Source organism: Gavia stellata, chromosome 9 (assembly GCF_030936135.1).
Source record: "Gavia stellata isolate bGavSte3 chromosome 9, bGavSte3.hap2, whole genome shotgun sequence".
Lineage (NCBI taxonomy): Eukaryota > Metazoa > Chordata > Aves > Gaviiformes > Gaviidae > Gavia > Gavia stellata.
The window spans coordinates 26,692,312-26,705,425 of NC_082602.1; the positions used below are offsets into that span (position 1 = coordinate 26,692,312).

General features: G+C 53.1%; 1 protein-coding gene across 1 annotated transcript in view; it reads left to right on the forward strand.

Moving 5' to 3' along the window:
• The first annotated feature begins 4,414 nt into the window (after positions 1-4,414).
• CNNM2 (cyclin and CBS domain divalent metal cation transport mediator 2) overlaps positions 4,415-13,114 on the forward strand; it is a 121,005-nt gene continuing 112,305 nt past the window's right edge. The window contains exon 1 of the mRNA XM_009809220.2: positions 4,415-6,002. Coding sequence (XP_009807522.2) covers positions 4,415-6,002 — 1,588 coding nt within the window. The remainder of the gene's footprint in view (positions 6,003-13,114) is intronic.

The window sequence follows — 13,114 nt, forward strand, 5'->3', positions numbered from 1 at the left end:
GCGGCAAGCGATGCCCCCGTGCCGGCGGATGCTAGCAGGGCAGAAGGATGTGGCCCCAGCAGCGTGCGGCTTCCACCAGAGAGCAAATAAATGGCTGAATTGAAGTCTGTGTGCTCGCGGCCGGGCCCATGGGGCCCATGGGGTGCTGTGCTTTCCTGTCAGGGCTGGTGGGGCAGGTCGTGCCTGGTTGCGGTGAGGATGGGCAGCCATCCTGTGGGTCCTTTTGCTATGGGGCTGGCAGTGGCCGCATGGCTTGGACATGCAGGCAGGGACGGTCTCTGCAGGAAAGGGGTCGTGGGTCCCTGCGCGTGGAATGGCAGGTCTGGTGTGTGTTTGGCAGCAGCTGTGTGCTGGTGTTGAGCAGAGCAGAGATGTTTGCAGAAGGCAGCTTGGCAGAGTGGGGTGCAAAAGGAGGCTCCGGCACTGTGCAGGGCCTGACCCTGCGTCATGAACCCCTCTACGTGAGTCTGGCTCCAACTTGAGGTCTTGGGGAGCCCGCAACTGAGACACAAATGCTTCTGGGAAGCGAAAGGCACAGCAATAAGCAGCCCAGTTGCTTTTTTCCTTCTGATCTCCCTGTGCTAATCCTCCACACACAGGGAGCATCCTCCAGGCAGAATCCATGCCAGCTCCCGGCAGTGGGGTGAGCGGGTTGCAAACGAGCATCTTGCCAGGGCAGTGGGTGAGAAGGACTGGTCACCTCCTGGGGTCTTGGCCAGTCCTCATTTTCCATGAAGAACTCAACGTGGCACATGGGGTGCAGAGGGATGTCCCTGTTATTTGCATGCAGGATGGGGTATGCCTCAGGTGCAGCTCCCCACACCTCGTCTTGTTTGCAGCCCCACAGTCTGTTCTAGGAGACAGGAATTTCTCTTCCTTTCCCTGTGCAGCTCTGCTGAGGTTTCTATTTTCCCCTGGACTCCATCTAGCGGGAAAGCCCTGAGTCCCCTGCAAGCATCGCACCTGCAGAGTTTTGCAGGGAAATGCAGCGATTCTGGAAAAGCAGAAACCCGGCCGGCCATGTCCCGCAGCAGGAGAGGAGCGAGGGCTTTGCGGCTGCAGTGGGAGGCAATGCGCTGCGCTCCTGCTGCCCTGTGTGAATCCCGCATGCCCTGGCCCGCAGAGGCTGTTTGCGAAAGGCTGGGGGCTGCTGAACAGCAGCGGCCCCCAAGCCCTCGAGTGAGCAGCTGAGCTTAGAAATGAGGGACCACACACTGATTTTCCAGGAGGGGCCAAATTTCCCCTCTCTGCCATTTAAACAGCATCTTGCTGTGGCATGGGGGAAAATAAAAAGCAAACAATAAAATATTTGGGTTCCAACAGAAACGTGGGCAAGTGCCAAGGATGCTCTGCAGTAGCAATAGCGGTGACTGAGGAGGGTCTGCTGGGTAAGGAGGCATTTCCAGAACATCTGGAATGAAAAGCATGAGCGGTCAGGTAACACCCAACTGTCGCACAGTGATGGGAAATCCAGAAACAGGCATGACAGCCCAGAATGCTTAACCCGCCCTCTGCCATCAGCAAAACAGTGGAGAAATTAATCCACAATTTAGAGATTAAACATATAAATAGTGCCCATAAATATGGTTTCCTGGAAAGTCGCCTTGCCAGCCTGTCCTTTTGGCTTTGGATGAGATTACGAGTCTTACAAAAATTTCTAAGTTGTTGGGTTTAGAGCTATACCATGATTTAAAAAAATAATCCTTGGTGTTATCTGGAGTCAACAGGGTATGTATTAGCCGACTTCAGGTAGGGGTCCCCAGCAGACCAGCCTCGGCAGCAGCTGTGACCCAGCAGGCGAGAGGAGCTCTGAAATTGTGTGGAAGGACCTCACTGATGGGACCTTGGGAAGGACCTACTGAAAACACAGCCAAGATGCTGTTTAATCCCCCGCCCCCCGCATAGCCCTCTTCTGCAATTACTTACAAACACTTTCTCAAAGTCCCCAAACAGGCCATCCTGGGAGCCTTGTGGCAATTAGCTCCTGCTATCAAAGAGAGCCTTCCCACTGCGAACGGAAGAGCAGATGGGGTGTGGGGGGGTGCTACCTGCAAACCCCTTCATTAAAAAGGCATGAGTCCCTGCAGCGGCCTTTCAGCTTGCTTGGGGAGAGAGGCCCCCACACCGAGGTCCCCCCCTCTCGCATGCACATGGGAAAAGGCCACAGCTAAATGCCACTGCATTTACATAGCACTACTTTTTTTCCAAAGTTCCAGCATTTCTAGGAGGAAGCAGCTGAGATGACTTGACTTTGATTTTGTGCATTAAGAGTAGGGGTCCTCTCCAGGCTGCAGATGTGGGGGTGTCTTCTCTGCCTGGCTTTGCCTGTGCATGTAGAGCCTTGGGGTTTTTAGCCCCCCAAGCCATGAAAAGAGGAGGTCCTGCAGCCTCATCCCGTGTGAGGAACCCCAAAACAATCTGTCCAACGCCCCAGTCTGGGTGTTTGGGTGGTTGTAGAGATGGGCCAAATCCCTTTCTCGCAGCGTGAAGCTCTGCAGCATTGGTGCCCTCTCTCTGCAGCCAGGCAGGGTGCTGTGAGGGCAGGAGCCACAAGCTGTGGTGCTCTGATTCACCCCGAGGTGAAAGGGAAACAATTCCTGAGTCCCTGCTCACTGTGGTTAGCAGGGATTCGCTGTGGCTCAGGGGCGTCTGTCACCTCCCTGGGGGAGCAGACATGCAGAACTCCCCCAGGATGACCTGAATGAGGTTTGGGACCAGGAAAGATTTGTGGCAACAGCCCCAGAGCACTGTGCTCTGCTCCCCACTGTATTGCGTTGTCCTGTGCAATCCTCTGCTCTTCCATTTCCAACCACTTAAATGGAGGGGAAACTGTTTTACCTCCTCCAAAGTGTCGCCCTGAACCCAAAATGTGGTCTCAGCCACACTGGATGCTCCCACGGCTGTGCGTCTCTGGCTGCCTGGGATGCTAAACTGCGTCCTGCGCTGTACATTGCTCGTCACTAATGGAAAGTGGAGGGATGATGGCTGTGCCATGGGGCGTCTATTGCCCCGGCTGGGATTGTGTCACGGCAGCTGAGGCCGCAGAAAGAGCCCGGCTCTCGGGGCGCTGGGACATGAGCTCACGCTTAAATTACAGGTCTTCTCCTGAATCGGGGGCTGTCAGCCCTTCGTGCATCCACGCAGCAAGGACGAGCCGAGGGGAGCGGAGCAGAGCGCCCGGGGGGGCTTTGAACGTCCCCGGCGGGAGCTCCAAAGCCCCGGCCCGTTCATGCCAAGTCTCGGGATGGGGTTTGTCTACTTTGACGAGGCTGGAGGTGCCCCGGGCGGCTGAGCAAAAGGCGGAGATGAGAGAGAGGAGGGCGGTTCGTCCGTATTTAATATTTAATGTTTAATATTTAATGTTTAATTTCGCTGGCAGGAACGACAGGGCGGAGAAAATGCCGGGGCGCGGGGCGGGGTGCCCGGCGGAGCCGACGGTGCCCGGGGGCAGGAGTGCGACGGCTGAATCTTTAATCGTTGCGCTGTACCGCACCGACGGCGGCTCGGGGCAGAGCGGGGAGCGGGCACGGGCGGACGGTGCCGGGAGAGCCGCCGCCCCGGGCCGCCAGCAGGGCCGGTGCCGAGGACGCGGCCCCAAGCACTGGGCGGCCCCGAGGAGCCCTCCGGCCCGCTGCCGGGGGAAGGGCGCAGGCGGGAGGGCAAGGGATGCTCCCCGCGGAGCCGGGCCGGGCTGGCGCGCCGCGCGGCCGCCAGGGGGCGCTGCGCGACTGCCGACCGGTGCGGCGGGGGGAGGCGGGGCGGTGCACCGGGGCCACTGCGGGGGACGAGCGGCGCGGCGGGTCCGTGGGCAGCGGCTGCTGCAGCGGGCCGGGTAAGGGCGGCGGGGGGGGAGAGGTCCCGTCCGTCCCATCCCGTCCCGACCGCCCCGTCCCCTGGCACGGGGGCTCGCGAGCCGCCCCGCCGAGCGCCGCACGCGCCGTCCCCGGCTCGCCGGCCGCACCGCGCCCCCATTGGTCGCGCCCCTCCGAGGCTCCGCCCCGCCGGCCCCGAGCCTCGTCGGCATTGGCCATGACGGCGCGGCCGGTCCCGCCCCCGGCCGCCTGGCGTACACACCGGAGTCACGCGCCCCCCGGGCCGGGGAGGCGGTGGCGGACGGCGGGGCGGGGCCGGGCCGCCATTGGCGGAGGGGCGGGCGCTGATTGGCGGCGCGCGGCGCCGGGCCCGCCCCCGCGAGGCGGGCGGGGAGGGGCGGGGAGGGCAGCGGCTTGAGGCGGCGCTCGGCTCGGCCCGGCCCGGCAGTCGCCGCCTGTCGGGTCCCGCGGGCAGCCGTGCCCGCCGCCTCGCCCGCCGCCGCGCCGCGCCTGCCGCCACCGCCGCCGCCGGGAGAGCCGGGGCACGCCGCAGGCGCCGCGCGGCGATGCGGGGCCGCGGCGGCGCCGAGCCCTGACTAAAGATGGCCGCGCTGCCCGGTGGGAACATGGCGGGGGGCGGCCGGGGGGCGCGGGTGGTGCTGCTGCTGCTGCTGCTGCTGCTGCTCGGCGGCTGCCCGGGCCGGCGGCCCCTGGCCGCCGCCGCCGCCGCGCCGCCCGCCGCCGCCGTCGTCCCCCCCTCGGCGGCGGCGGAGGAGACGGTGATCATCGGCCTGCGGCTGGAGGACACGGACGACGTCTCCTTCATGGAGGGGGGCGCGCTGCGGGTGAGCGAGCGGACGCGGGTGAAGCTGCGGGTCTACGGGCAGAACATCAACAACGAGACCTGGTCGCGCATCGCCTTCACGGAGCACGAGCGGCGGCGGGGCGGGCGGGCGGCGGCAGCGGGCGCGGCGGGGCGCGGCGGGGGCGGCGGCGGCGGCGGGGTGGCGGGCGGCGGCGCCCCGCAGCGCTGCGGCATCCGCACCTCGGACATCATCATCCTGCCGCACATCGTGCTCAACCGCCGCACCTCGGGCATCATCGAGATCGAGATCAAGCCCCTGCGCAAGACGGAGAAGAGCAAGTCCTACTACCTGTGCACCTCCGTCTCGGCCCCCGCCGCCGCCGCTCTGGGGCCCGGGGCCGGCGGAGCGCTGGCGGGCGCCGAGGGGCCGGCCGGGCCCCCGCCCTGGGGCGAGACCACCTGGATCTACCACGACGGCGAGGACACCAAGATGATCGTGGGCGAGGAGAAGAAGTTCCTGCTGCCCTTCTGGCTGCAGGTCATCTTCATCTCGCTCCTCCTCTGCCTCTCGGGCATGTTCAGCGGCCTCAACCTGGGCCTCATGGCCCTGGACCCCATGGAGCTGCGCATCGTGCAGAACTGTGGCACGGACAAAGAGAAGAACTACGCCAAGCGCATCGAGCCCGTGCGGCGCCAGGGCAACTACCTGCTCTGCTCCCTCCTGCTGGGCAACGTCTTGGTCAACACCACGCTTACCATCCTGCTGGACGACATCGCCGGCTCCGGGCTGGTGGCCGTGGTGGTCTCCACCATCGGTATCGTCATCTTCGGCGAGATCGTGCCGCAGGCCATTTGCTCTCGGCACGGCCTGGCCGTGGGCGCCAACACCATCTTCCTCACCAAGTTTTTCATGATGATGACCTTCCCGGCCTCCTACCCCGTCAGCAAGTTGCTGGACTGTGTCCTGGGCCAGGAGATCGGCACGGTCTATAACCGTGAGAAGTTGTTGGAGATGCTGCGGGTCACCGACCCTTATAACGACCTAGTCAAGGAGGAGCTCAACATTATCCAAGGAGCCCTGGAGCTGCGCACCAAGACGGTGGAGGACGTGATGACCCCCCTCCGAGACTGCTTCATGATCGCTGCTGAGGCTGTGCTCGACTTCAACACTATGTCCGAGATCATGGAGAGCGGTTATACCCGCATCCCTGTTTTCGAGGGTGACCGCTCCAACATCGTGGACCTGCTCTTTGTTAAGGACCTGGCTTTTGTGGACCCCGATGACTGCACTCCGCTCAAGACCATTACCCGCTTCTACAACCATCCGCTGCACTTTGTCTTCAACGACACCAAGCTCGATGCCATGCTGGAGGAGTTCAAGAAAGGTGGGCTCGTGCCTGTGGCGGGGGTGTGGGGGTGCTGCTCGGTGGCCATGAGCGTCTGCCTTCCTATGGCGAGCTGGCTGGGAAGGCGAGGGAGCTCTGCGGAGAGGTCCTCTCGGGTTCCTGCTTGCGGAGGGGTTTGGGAAGGTGCATTCAGGACGGAGAGTGGCCTGCGTTTAGGCATTTGCCACATCTGCCCGTTCCCTGGGCCAGAAAGCTGATACGCGGCTGGTATGTGCCCCTGGCCTCTTTTCCCCACTGCACTGGGATGTGTGTGTGGGCACGGTGCCAAGCAAGGTTGTTTTCTTTCTTGCTTTTTCCACTCATCTGTCCATTATAGTGAGAACCGCTGACGGGAATCTGCGCTCGTTACTTGGCTGTGTCTTCTCCGTGCTTTTTCAGCTGGCCTGACAGTGAGGAGCGGGTGGACTGCTTGGGCAGGTCACCTGTTTCTTTCAGGCTTATTGCGCGCACATGTGCTGAGATAAACAAGGCGTTTTAGCTCCATTCATAGGCTCAGCTGGCTGACCTCAGCTCTGTGCTCCTGTTCCCGTTATTTTGATTGACGCTTTGGTCTTGTAACTCATAAAGAGTTTCAGGTTCTTAAAATATATTCAAAAGCACCTGTTGGTGCTGCACTTCAGAGTTACAGGTCTTTTTCCCTAGGCTTCCCTCTGCCCCTGGGACCACAGGCTCAGCAAAGACGTGACCCTTTCTGCCTCTCCGGTGTGTCGTGTGTATTAGTTGCATCAGAATGGGACCGAGGCTTTCCTGCCCCCTCTTAATTGTAGGGGGTGTTGACCTGACAAGTGCATGTTAATTCCCGTTAGAAGCTTTTGCTTATTTTTATTTATTATGTTTATATTATTTATTTTTATGCGTATGCTTTTTGTTTTCCTTTTAAAATCTGTTCCTCTCTGCAAGCCAAATAATGATGCTATATGGCCTGTGCAGGAAAGTGCTTTCAAAGAAATAGTTAAGTGAAATTTCAAACAGATTGGATGTGTGGACTCCCGTGCTGGAAAACTCAAGGCCATTGGAGTGCCACGGAGCTGTTCGTACCCGGGGAGATCTGATCAAAGTACCGCCGAGCTGCTCAGTCCCTGGGAGATGATCTGGCTGAAAGAGGAGATCTTTACAGCTGCACTGACCCCGCAGTTAGGCTAACAGGGAATATTTGAGTTCACCTTTTATCAACTGCAAAAGTTACCTTGAAAAGAACTTTGTAAATTGGTGAATGGTCTTTCTAGGTAATAAATTTAAATTACGACTTAAATTTCAGGTGCTGTTTTGTCCACACGCTGAGCTTTGCCAGCATGGCATTTGATCTCTCTCTTCCTGCTTAACTCAATTTTGAGGATTTGGAGGGTTACCCCACTGGTTTCCTCACCTGTATTTCATCTTCACGGATAGAAGGTGAACATACTCCCGCTTTTTACTGACCAGTGCAGCAGTGGTTTTCATTACCTCTTTCTGTCTTTGTGTAGTGATGGGGAAGTCTTACTTGGGTTCAGAGCTGTTGAAGGAGAGATGAGGGAGAGAGTCCTTCGGCTGTGGTTTCTGCGCTGCAGGATCTGCAGCTCAGATCTGGGGAACTCAATTGTGTCACTTAACTGTTGGCTGGTTAAGATGGATTTTGCTGCATGTGTGGGTGTGGGGTTCTTCTTCTCTGCCCCCCACCCCTTATTCGGACTCCAGATAGCATGATGGGGTTCTTAACCTGTAGTGAGCCGTGTGTTTTTTCTAGTTTTGTTTGTAGTAATGTGTCTGAAGAAATGAATATTATGTTGGTTGCTTTATTTCCCCTGTCCGAAAGGGGTGAAATGCATTCCTCTGCGTTAACATAGGAGTCCTTTTATTTAATAGCTGGGAGAATTAGGTGCGCATTTTAATCCTGCAAGTGTGGCGAAGCCAAATATGCCTCCTTACAGTTCCTGAAACTTGTGCTTAAAATAGGCTTCTTAACAATTCTCCTGGGTGGCTTGGAAGGTGCAGACCAGAGATCTCTTTCCCTGGTAGCCAGAGAACTTCCCTTGCTTGCACTAGGAAACATTCCAGTAGCACAAGTTTAGGATGACTTCCTAACATGTGTGTTCCCTTCTGAGATCGCAGCGTCCTGGAATAGTCTCTGTAGTTGTGAATTAATTCAGGGTAGTTTGATCATACTTAAATGTTTACTCCAGAATAGCTGTGCTGGTTGGTCTGTATTGACAAGCCCTGGTGTTAGGACCAGTTCTGTCCTAACTGGTTTCTCTTTAAAAGTGCAGATGTGGTGGAAATAAATGGCTTCCTTTGTGTCCTTTGAAATGAATGTAAATAACTGATAGCTTGCTTGATCTGGCATAGCACGGTGTCTTTTGCAAGAGTTCTTCAAACTTTCTTCTTCAGAGCAACCTTGCCAAATTCCCGTGAGAATGTACAAATTAAGGGTGAGAATCAAATTGCATGTTACTCTCCGGTAGAGTGTTGAAAATAAATAAGCTTACAGTTTTTAATCCTTCCCTTCCCACCACATTGACTTCCCGCCACAGTAGGCTTGCTTCAAAACTCACGTGTATGTCTTTTTTCCACCCAGGTCCCTGCTACCACCGTTCGGTGCAACGGGCAGCTCGTGTTGTAGTGCTGTCAGTCGAATACTTTAATTGGTTTAAGGAGAGGCTTGTTTGTTTTTTTATTTTTAAGAAATTTGGTCATTAGCTGGGTAGGTGGGGTTTTGAAGCTCACTTTTTGGGCAGGAGCAAAACTTAACCTGAACACAGAATGAAGGCTTAGGAGGAGGAGATTAAAAGCCAAGCACCGCAGGATATATGTCCTTGTGCTGTTGTGGAAGATGAAATGGGTAGTTCTGTACTTGTTCTCGTGCTTAATCTGAACAGCTGGAGGATTTGGTGGTGGGCCTATTACTAATGTTCTTTGCCCGCAATTGCAAAATAAGATCTGTTTCACTTCTACGCTGCCAGGCAAGAAACTTAATTTTAAGAGAGAGCTGCAGCACATTCCCACTCCCTCGTTGCTCTAATCTCTTGAAGTGTGAGTAAACATGATTTCTAAAGCAGTCTGCAAAAAAACTTCTCTTCTAAAAAGCGTTGTTTACTTACAACTAAATAGATAAATAGCTTTTGAAAGAGGGGCAACTTTCTATTCCCATTGACAGACCTTAAACCTCTACCTGCACTGTCAAATCCGTTTGCCTGCAAGTTGAGCAGACTGAGCGTTTAACTTACTTGAATTCAATCATTCAAATTTAATGCAAGGAAATATAAGGTACCCTTTTTACTGACCTAGGAAATGACCTGCCTGACTTTGCTCAGCGCAAAGAGATACCTCATTTGAAATAAGTCCACTCCCAGCTAATCTGACATTGGCCATTGCTGTAAAGGGGAGCAAAGCGTTACCTGTTCCTGGCTCCTAAGCTGCGGCAGGGAGTGAAAGAGTGACAAAGTCATTTTTGGAGAGAAGCTAATGAACTGTTTCCACTGGTCTCCTTTTTCTTGTTGACAAGTGTGTGGGCTTGCTCCCCACCCCCCCCCTTGACAGTTTTCCTAGGTCTCTGCTCAAATGCTCTCTGGCACTTACTCTTGGTGTTTTTCACAGGCAGATCTCTGCATGTGTGATCCTAAATCCAAAGCGTTCTATTTCTAGCTCCCTGTCTGCCAGAGCTACAAGAATTCAGCTTGAAAAGCCTCATGTTGTAATACTAATATTTTAAGATTGGCCCACTTTCTACGAGCCATTGCACGGATGCTTTCCTGGTGGCCTGGACAGCTTTGGAGGGCAGCAGTTTTTCAATCGGAGTCCTCCTTATCTGGGGACTTCGAGTCATATGTTTAGATCTTATTTATATCTGTCTCCACTATTGTGTTATACTAAAGATCAGAGTTAATAACCTGTTACAAAGAAGTCACAGTAACCGTGTGCAGCAGTTCTGAGCTCTTGTTTTCTGAATCACATGGCAGCCTTGAGAAAATTCCTAGATTCCTTATTAAAATCATTGCCAACTGGACCTTAAAAGATGTTTCTTTCCTAAAAATCTTGTCAGATTTAACTTGATCTTATCTTCATGCTCTGTTGGTCTTGTATTGTCTGTTTTTGATAGTGTATATGTTTGGTGGCTATATTTAGTGTGGACATAGGACCTGGAAAAAAAACTTTGTCCATTTCTTTTCTAGTTCCTCTTCTCCTTCCAAAGAAAACCAAGCCCCAGCAACCTGAAACCTAAACCCCTTTTGAGGGAGCAGAGAAGAATACCTAGACCTACTTGCTCCTCTTTTGAGCACATAGATCCTCTTTTTGGAAGCAGGTAGGACAGCAAGTGATTGGTAGCCCAGGGATCCTAAGTTCTGCATTACTGTTGTTGGTCTGAGGTTTTTTCTTCTGTTATTGGGTCACTTACCTTTCTGGTACAGCTCTAACCCAGGCTTGTAGGTGGCTTCTTTCCTCGTTCCTTTCAGGTTTTATGGGTTCCCATCCTGCTGAATCTGAGTCTAGGCTTCCCATTAATAACCTTTATTTAATGGATCTGAACGCTCACTTTCTAGTTTTATCTAACAGGTTGTCTGTTTCCCGAGCCATTTTTCTGCGTAAGCCTGTGACTGCAGCATTACGAGAAACTGGAAGAAACTACATAAATCCCTTCTGGGATTATCAAAGGCATGTAAAACTCCTTCCTGGAAAACAATATTGTGTTCAAGGCTGCTTGGCTAACAAAAGGTACCTCCTCTGATCCTTTCAGGGAAATTCATATAAAGGGAAAGGTCTTGAAGAGGTCTAGTGTGGAGACTTTTTTGTGTGAAGAGAGTAGGGGAGTGGTAGGTGGGAGGGAATCTGCCACCAAGATACAGAAGACTTAGCATGATATGCCTGCAGGTTTGTTCCCTGAACAAAAATTGCATGTGGGGGTGGAGGTTGCCTCGTGACAAACTGTTTCTTGGCTGTCTGACAGCGTAGCACCCGCAGGTACTGTTCTGCCAAGGGCTTTGCTGGCCTTGCAGAGCTCCTGGGGGATGCGTGCTCGTTCTACTGGAGAGGAGCGGATGTGGGTTACTGCAGGCAGCCCTCTTGCTGGTATGCTGAGGGGGAGACGTCAGGGGGAATGCATCAGAGAACAGCTCCAGTTCTTCCTGGGCTCCCTACTGTGAAGTTTTTTAGGGACCAGGAGAAGAAGAGACACTGCTGGAGAGCAGCAGTACTTTTTCACCCTGGCCTTGGTGAGTAGCCCAGCTGGAGGCTCCATTCTGCTGCTGAGAGTAGAAAGAAACGTGGTTCAGGTGGCTGGCAGGGAGAGGAGTAAGTGAATTAAATGACTTGAGCAGTAGAGATTTGAATCTGATGCTCATGTTGGGTATGATTCTTGGATTGCTTTTCAACCAATTGCTAGCAACTCTTGTCATCCAACAAATAAAAGAAGTTGCCTTTTTCTCCCCTCAACTGTTTTGCTAAGTTAGCAAATGCTTTCCTGCACTGAAGCTGATGGGAGTGAATTCCACCACAATTAAACCACGTTCCTATCTGCTTTCTCTGTGTCTGTAAAGGTTATCTGTAATAGGCACAGATGTAAACTTCGGGTCAGTCTGTGCAGCCAGCAGCATTTCACGGCCAATTTTGGAGTAGAACAGAGAGAAGAAGCAGAATGTCAACTTCTGAGCAAATTCAGTAGTGCAGGAAAATGATCAGGTAGTTTAACCATTGCGGTATTGTTCCAGGGCTGATATTTTTATGAGTTTCAGTATTTCTCTGCCAACATGAGGTTCTGAGGAGCAGAACACTTTATTGGTGAACTTCAGTTGACTCTAAGGGTATAAGAACTATGACAGTGAATCCTCTGTAGGAGTACGTGTCTGACAATGGCTATGGCTGCTTAGAGAAACTATTAGAAAAGAGCAAATTTGTTTTGTTCCCCATAGAAGCTTACTGATCTCATCAGGCTGCAATTCAAGAAGTTCTGGAACTAAAGGTACTGTCTTTATTAAATAGCCCTAGATGCTTATTTCTTTCTGTGAGTGTGTCTAATCAACACTGAACCTTTGTCAGCTCTTGCACATAGATACCCCACTATTGCTGTTTGTTTCCTGTCAGTAGCTTTGTAGTGCTTGTGGCAGAAAGAGGTGGATCTAAAGGTTGAGTTTCTGATGGTGACTTCTGTATGAAGCCATGCAAAAGTAGGTTTTGTTTCAGCAGGCTGTGATATCACTCTAGCTGGTAATTGAGGAAATGAGGGAGTTAGCCACCTCACACTTCATACGTGTTATGAGCCTCAGTCCCTCCCTTCTTTGAAGGAATCATTATAGTGAGTGGGAGTATTGGGGGGGGTTACTAGGTCACTTAGCTGGGAGCATCAATGCCATGAAACTGTAGACAAGACCCACTCATCCTGGTGTTGACTAGTGTCAGATTTTGTCTTGCTCACTTAGAGGGTAGACATTCTAGTGCACGGGAATTAAGACCTGGAGAATTTGAAGTCTCACTGCTTCACCTCTTCTAAACACTTTGCAATGTATGCTTAATATTAAGCATCATAAGTCAGTTTTACAGCTGCTTAGGCATCATCAAGTAGGCCTAGAATGAAAGGAGTGGCTGAGCAGTGTGTTGAATGAGTCTATATCTCATCCTGACATGCTTTTTCCATTAATACTTAAAAAGAGCTCACTGTTTAATTACCTTATGTGCCTCTACAGAGCTGTGGTGCAATTGCCAGTCTAGGTAGACCAATTGCACTTCTAGTATTGAGTCCCTCCCAATTTCACTAATGGAGCCTGTAAAACTAGCCCTCAACAGAGTACTGCAGTACTCTGAAACATACCCTGGTGAGCATGACCTGGCACTCTTGTTAATTTGACAAGGTCCTGAAATACAGCCTACCAGCTACAAATAGGAGTGTAAATACTTGGTGCTAATGAGCTACAGCCAACAGCACATGGCTAACAGTCCTGGATCAGGTGGTTGATCCAGCCTGGCTCCTGCCAAGGTCACCGAGTCATTTCAGGACTACTTAGTGATGGGGTTTTGTTTCACTTTTCAACAATATACAATTATAGAAAGAGAGGTGCGTAAATCTGTCATTAACCTTCTTCTGACGGATTCCACCTCTTCCCTTGGCCTAGAAATCAGCATGGCCC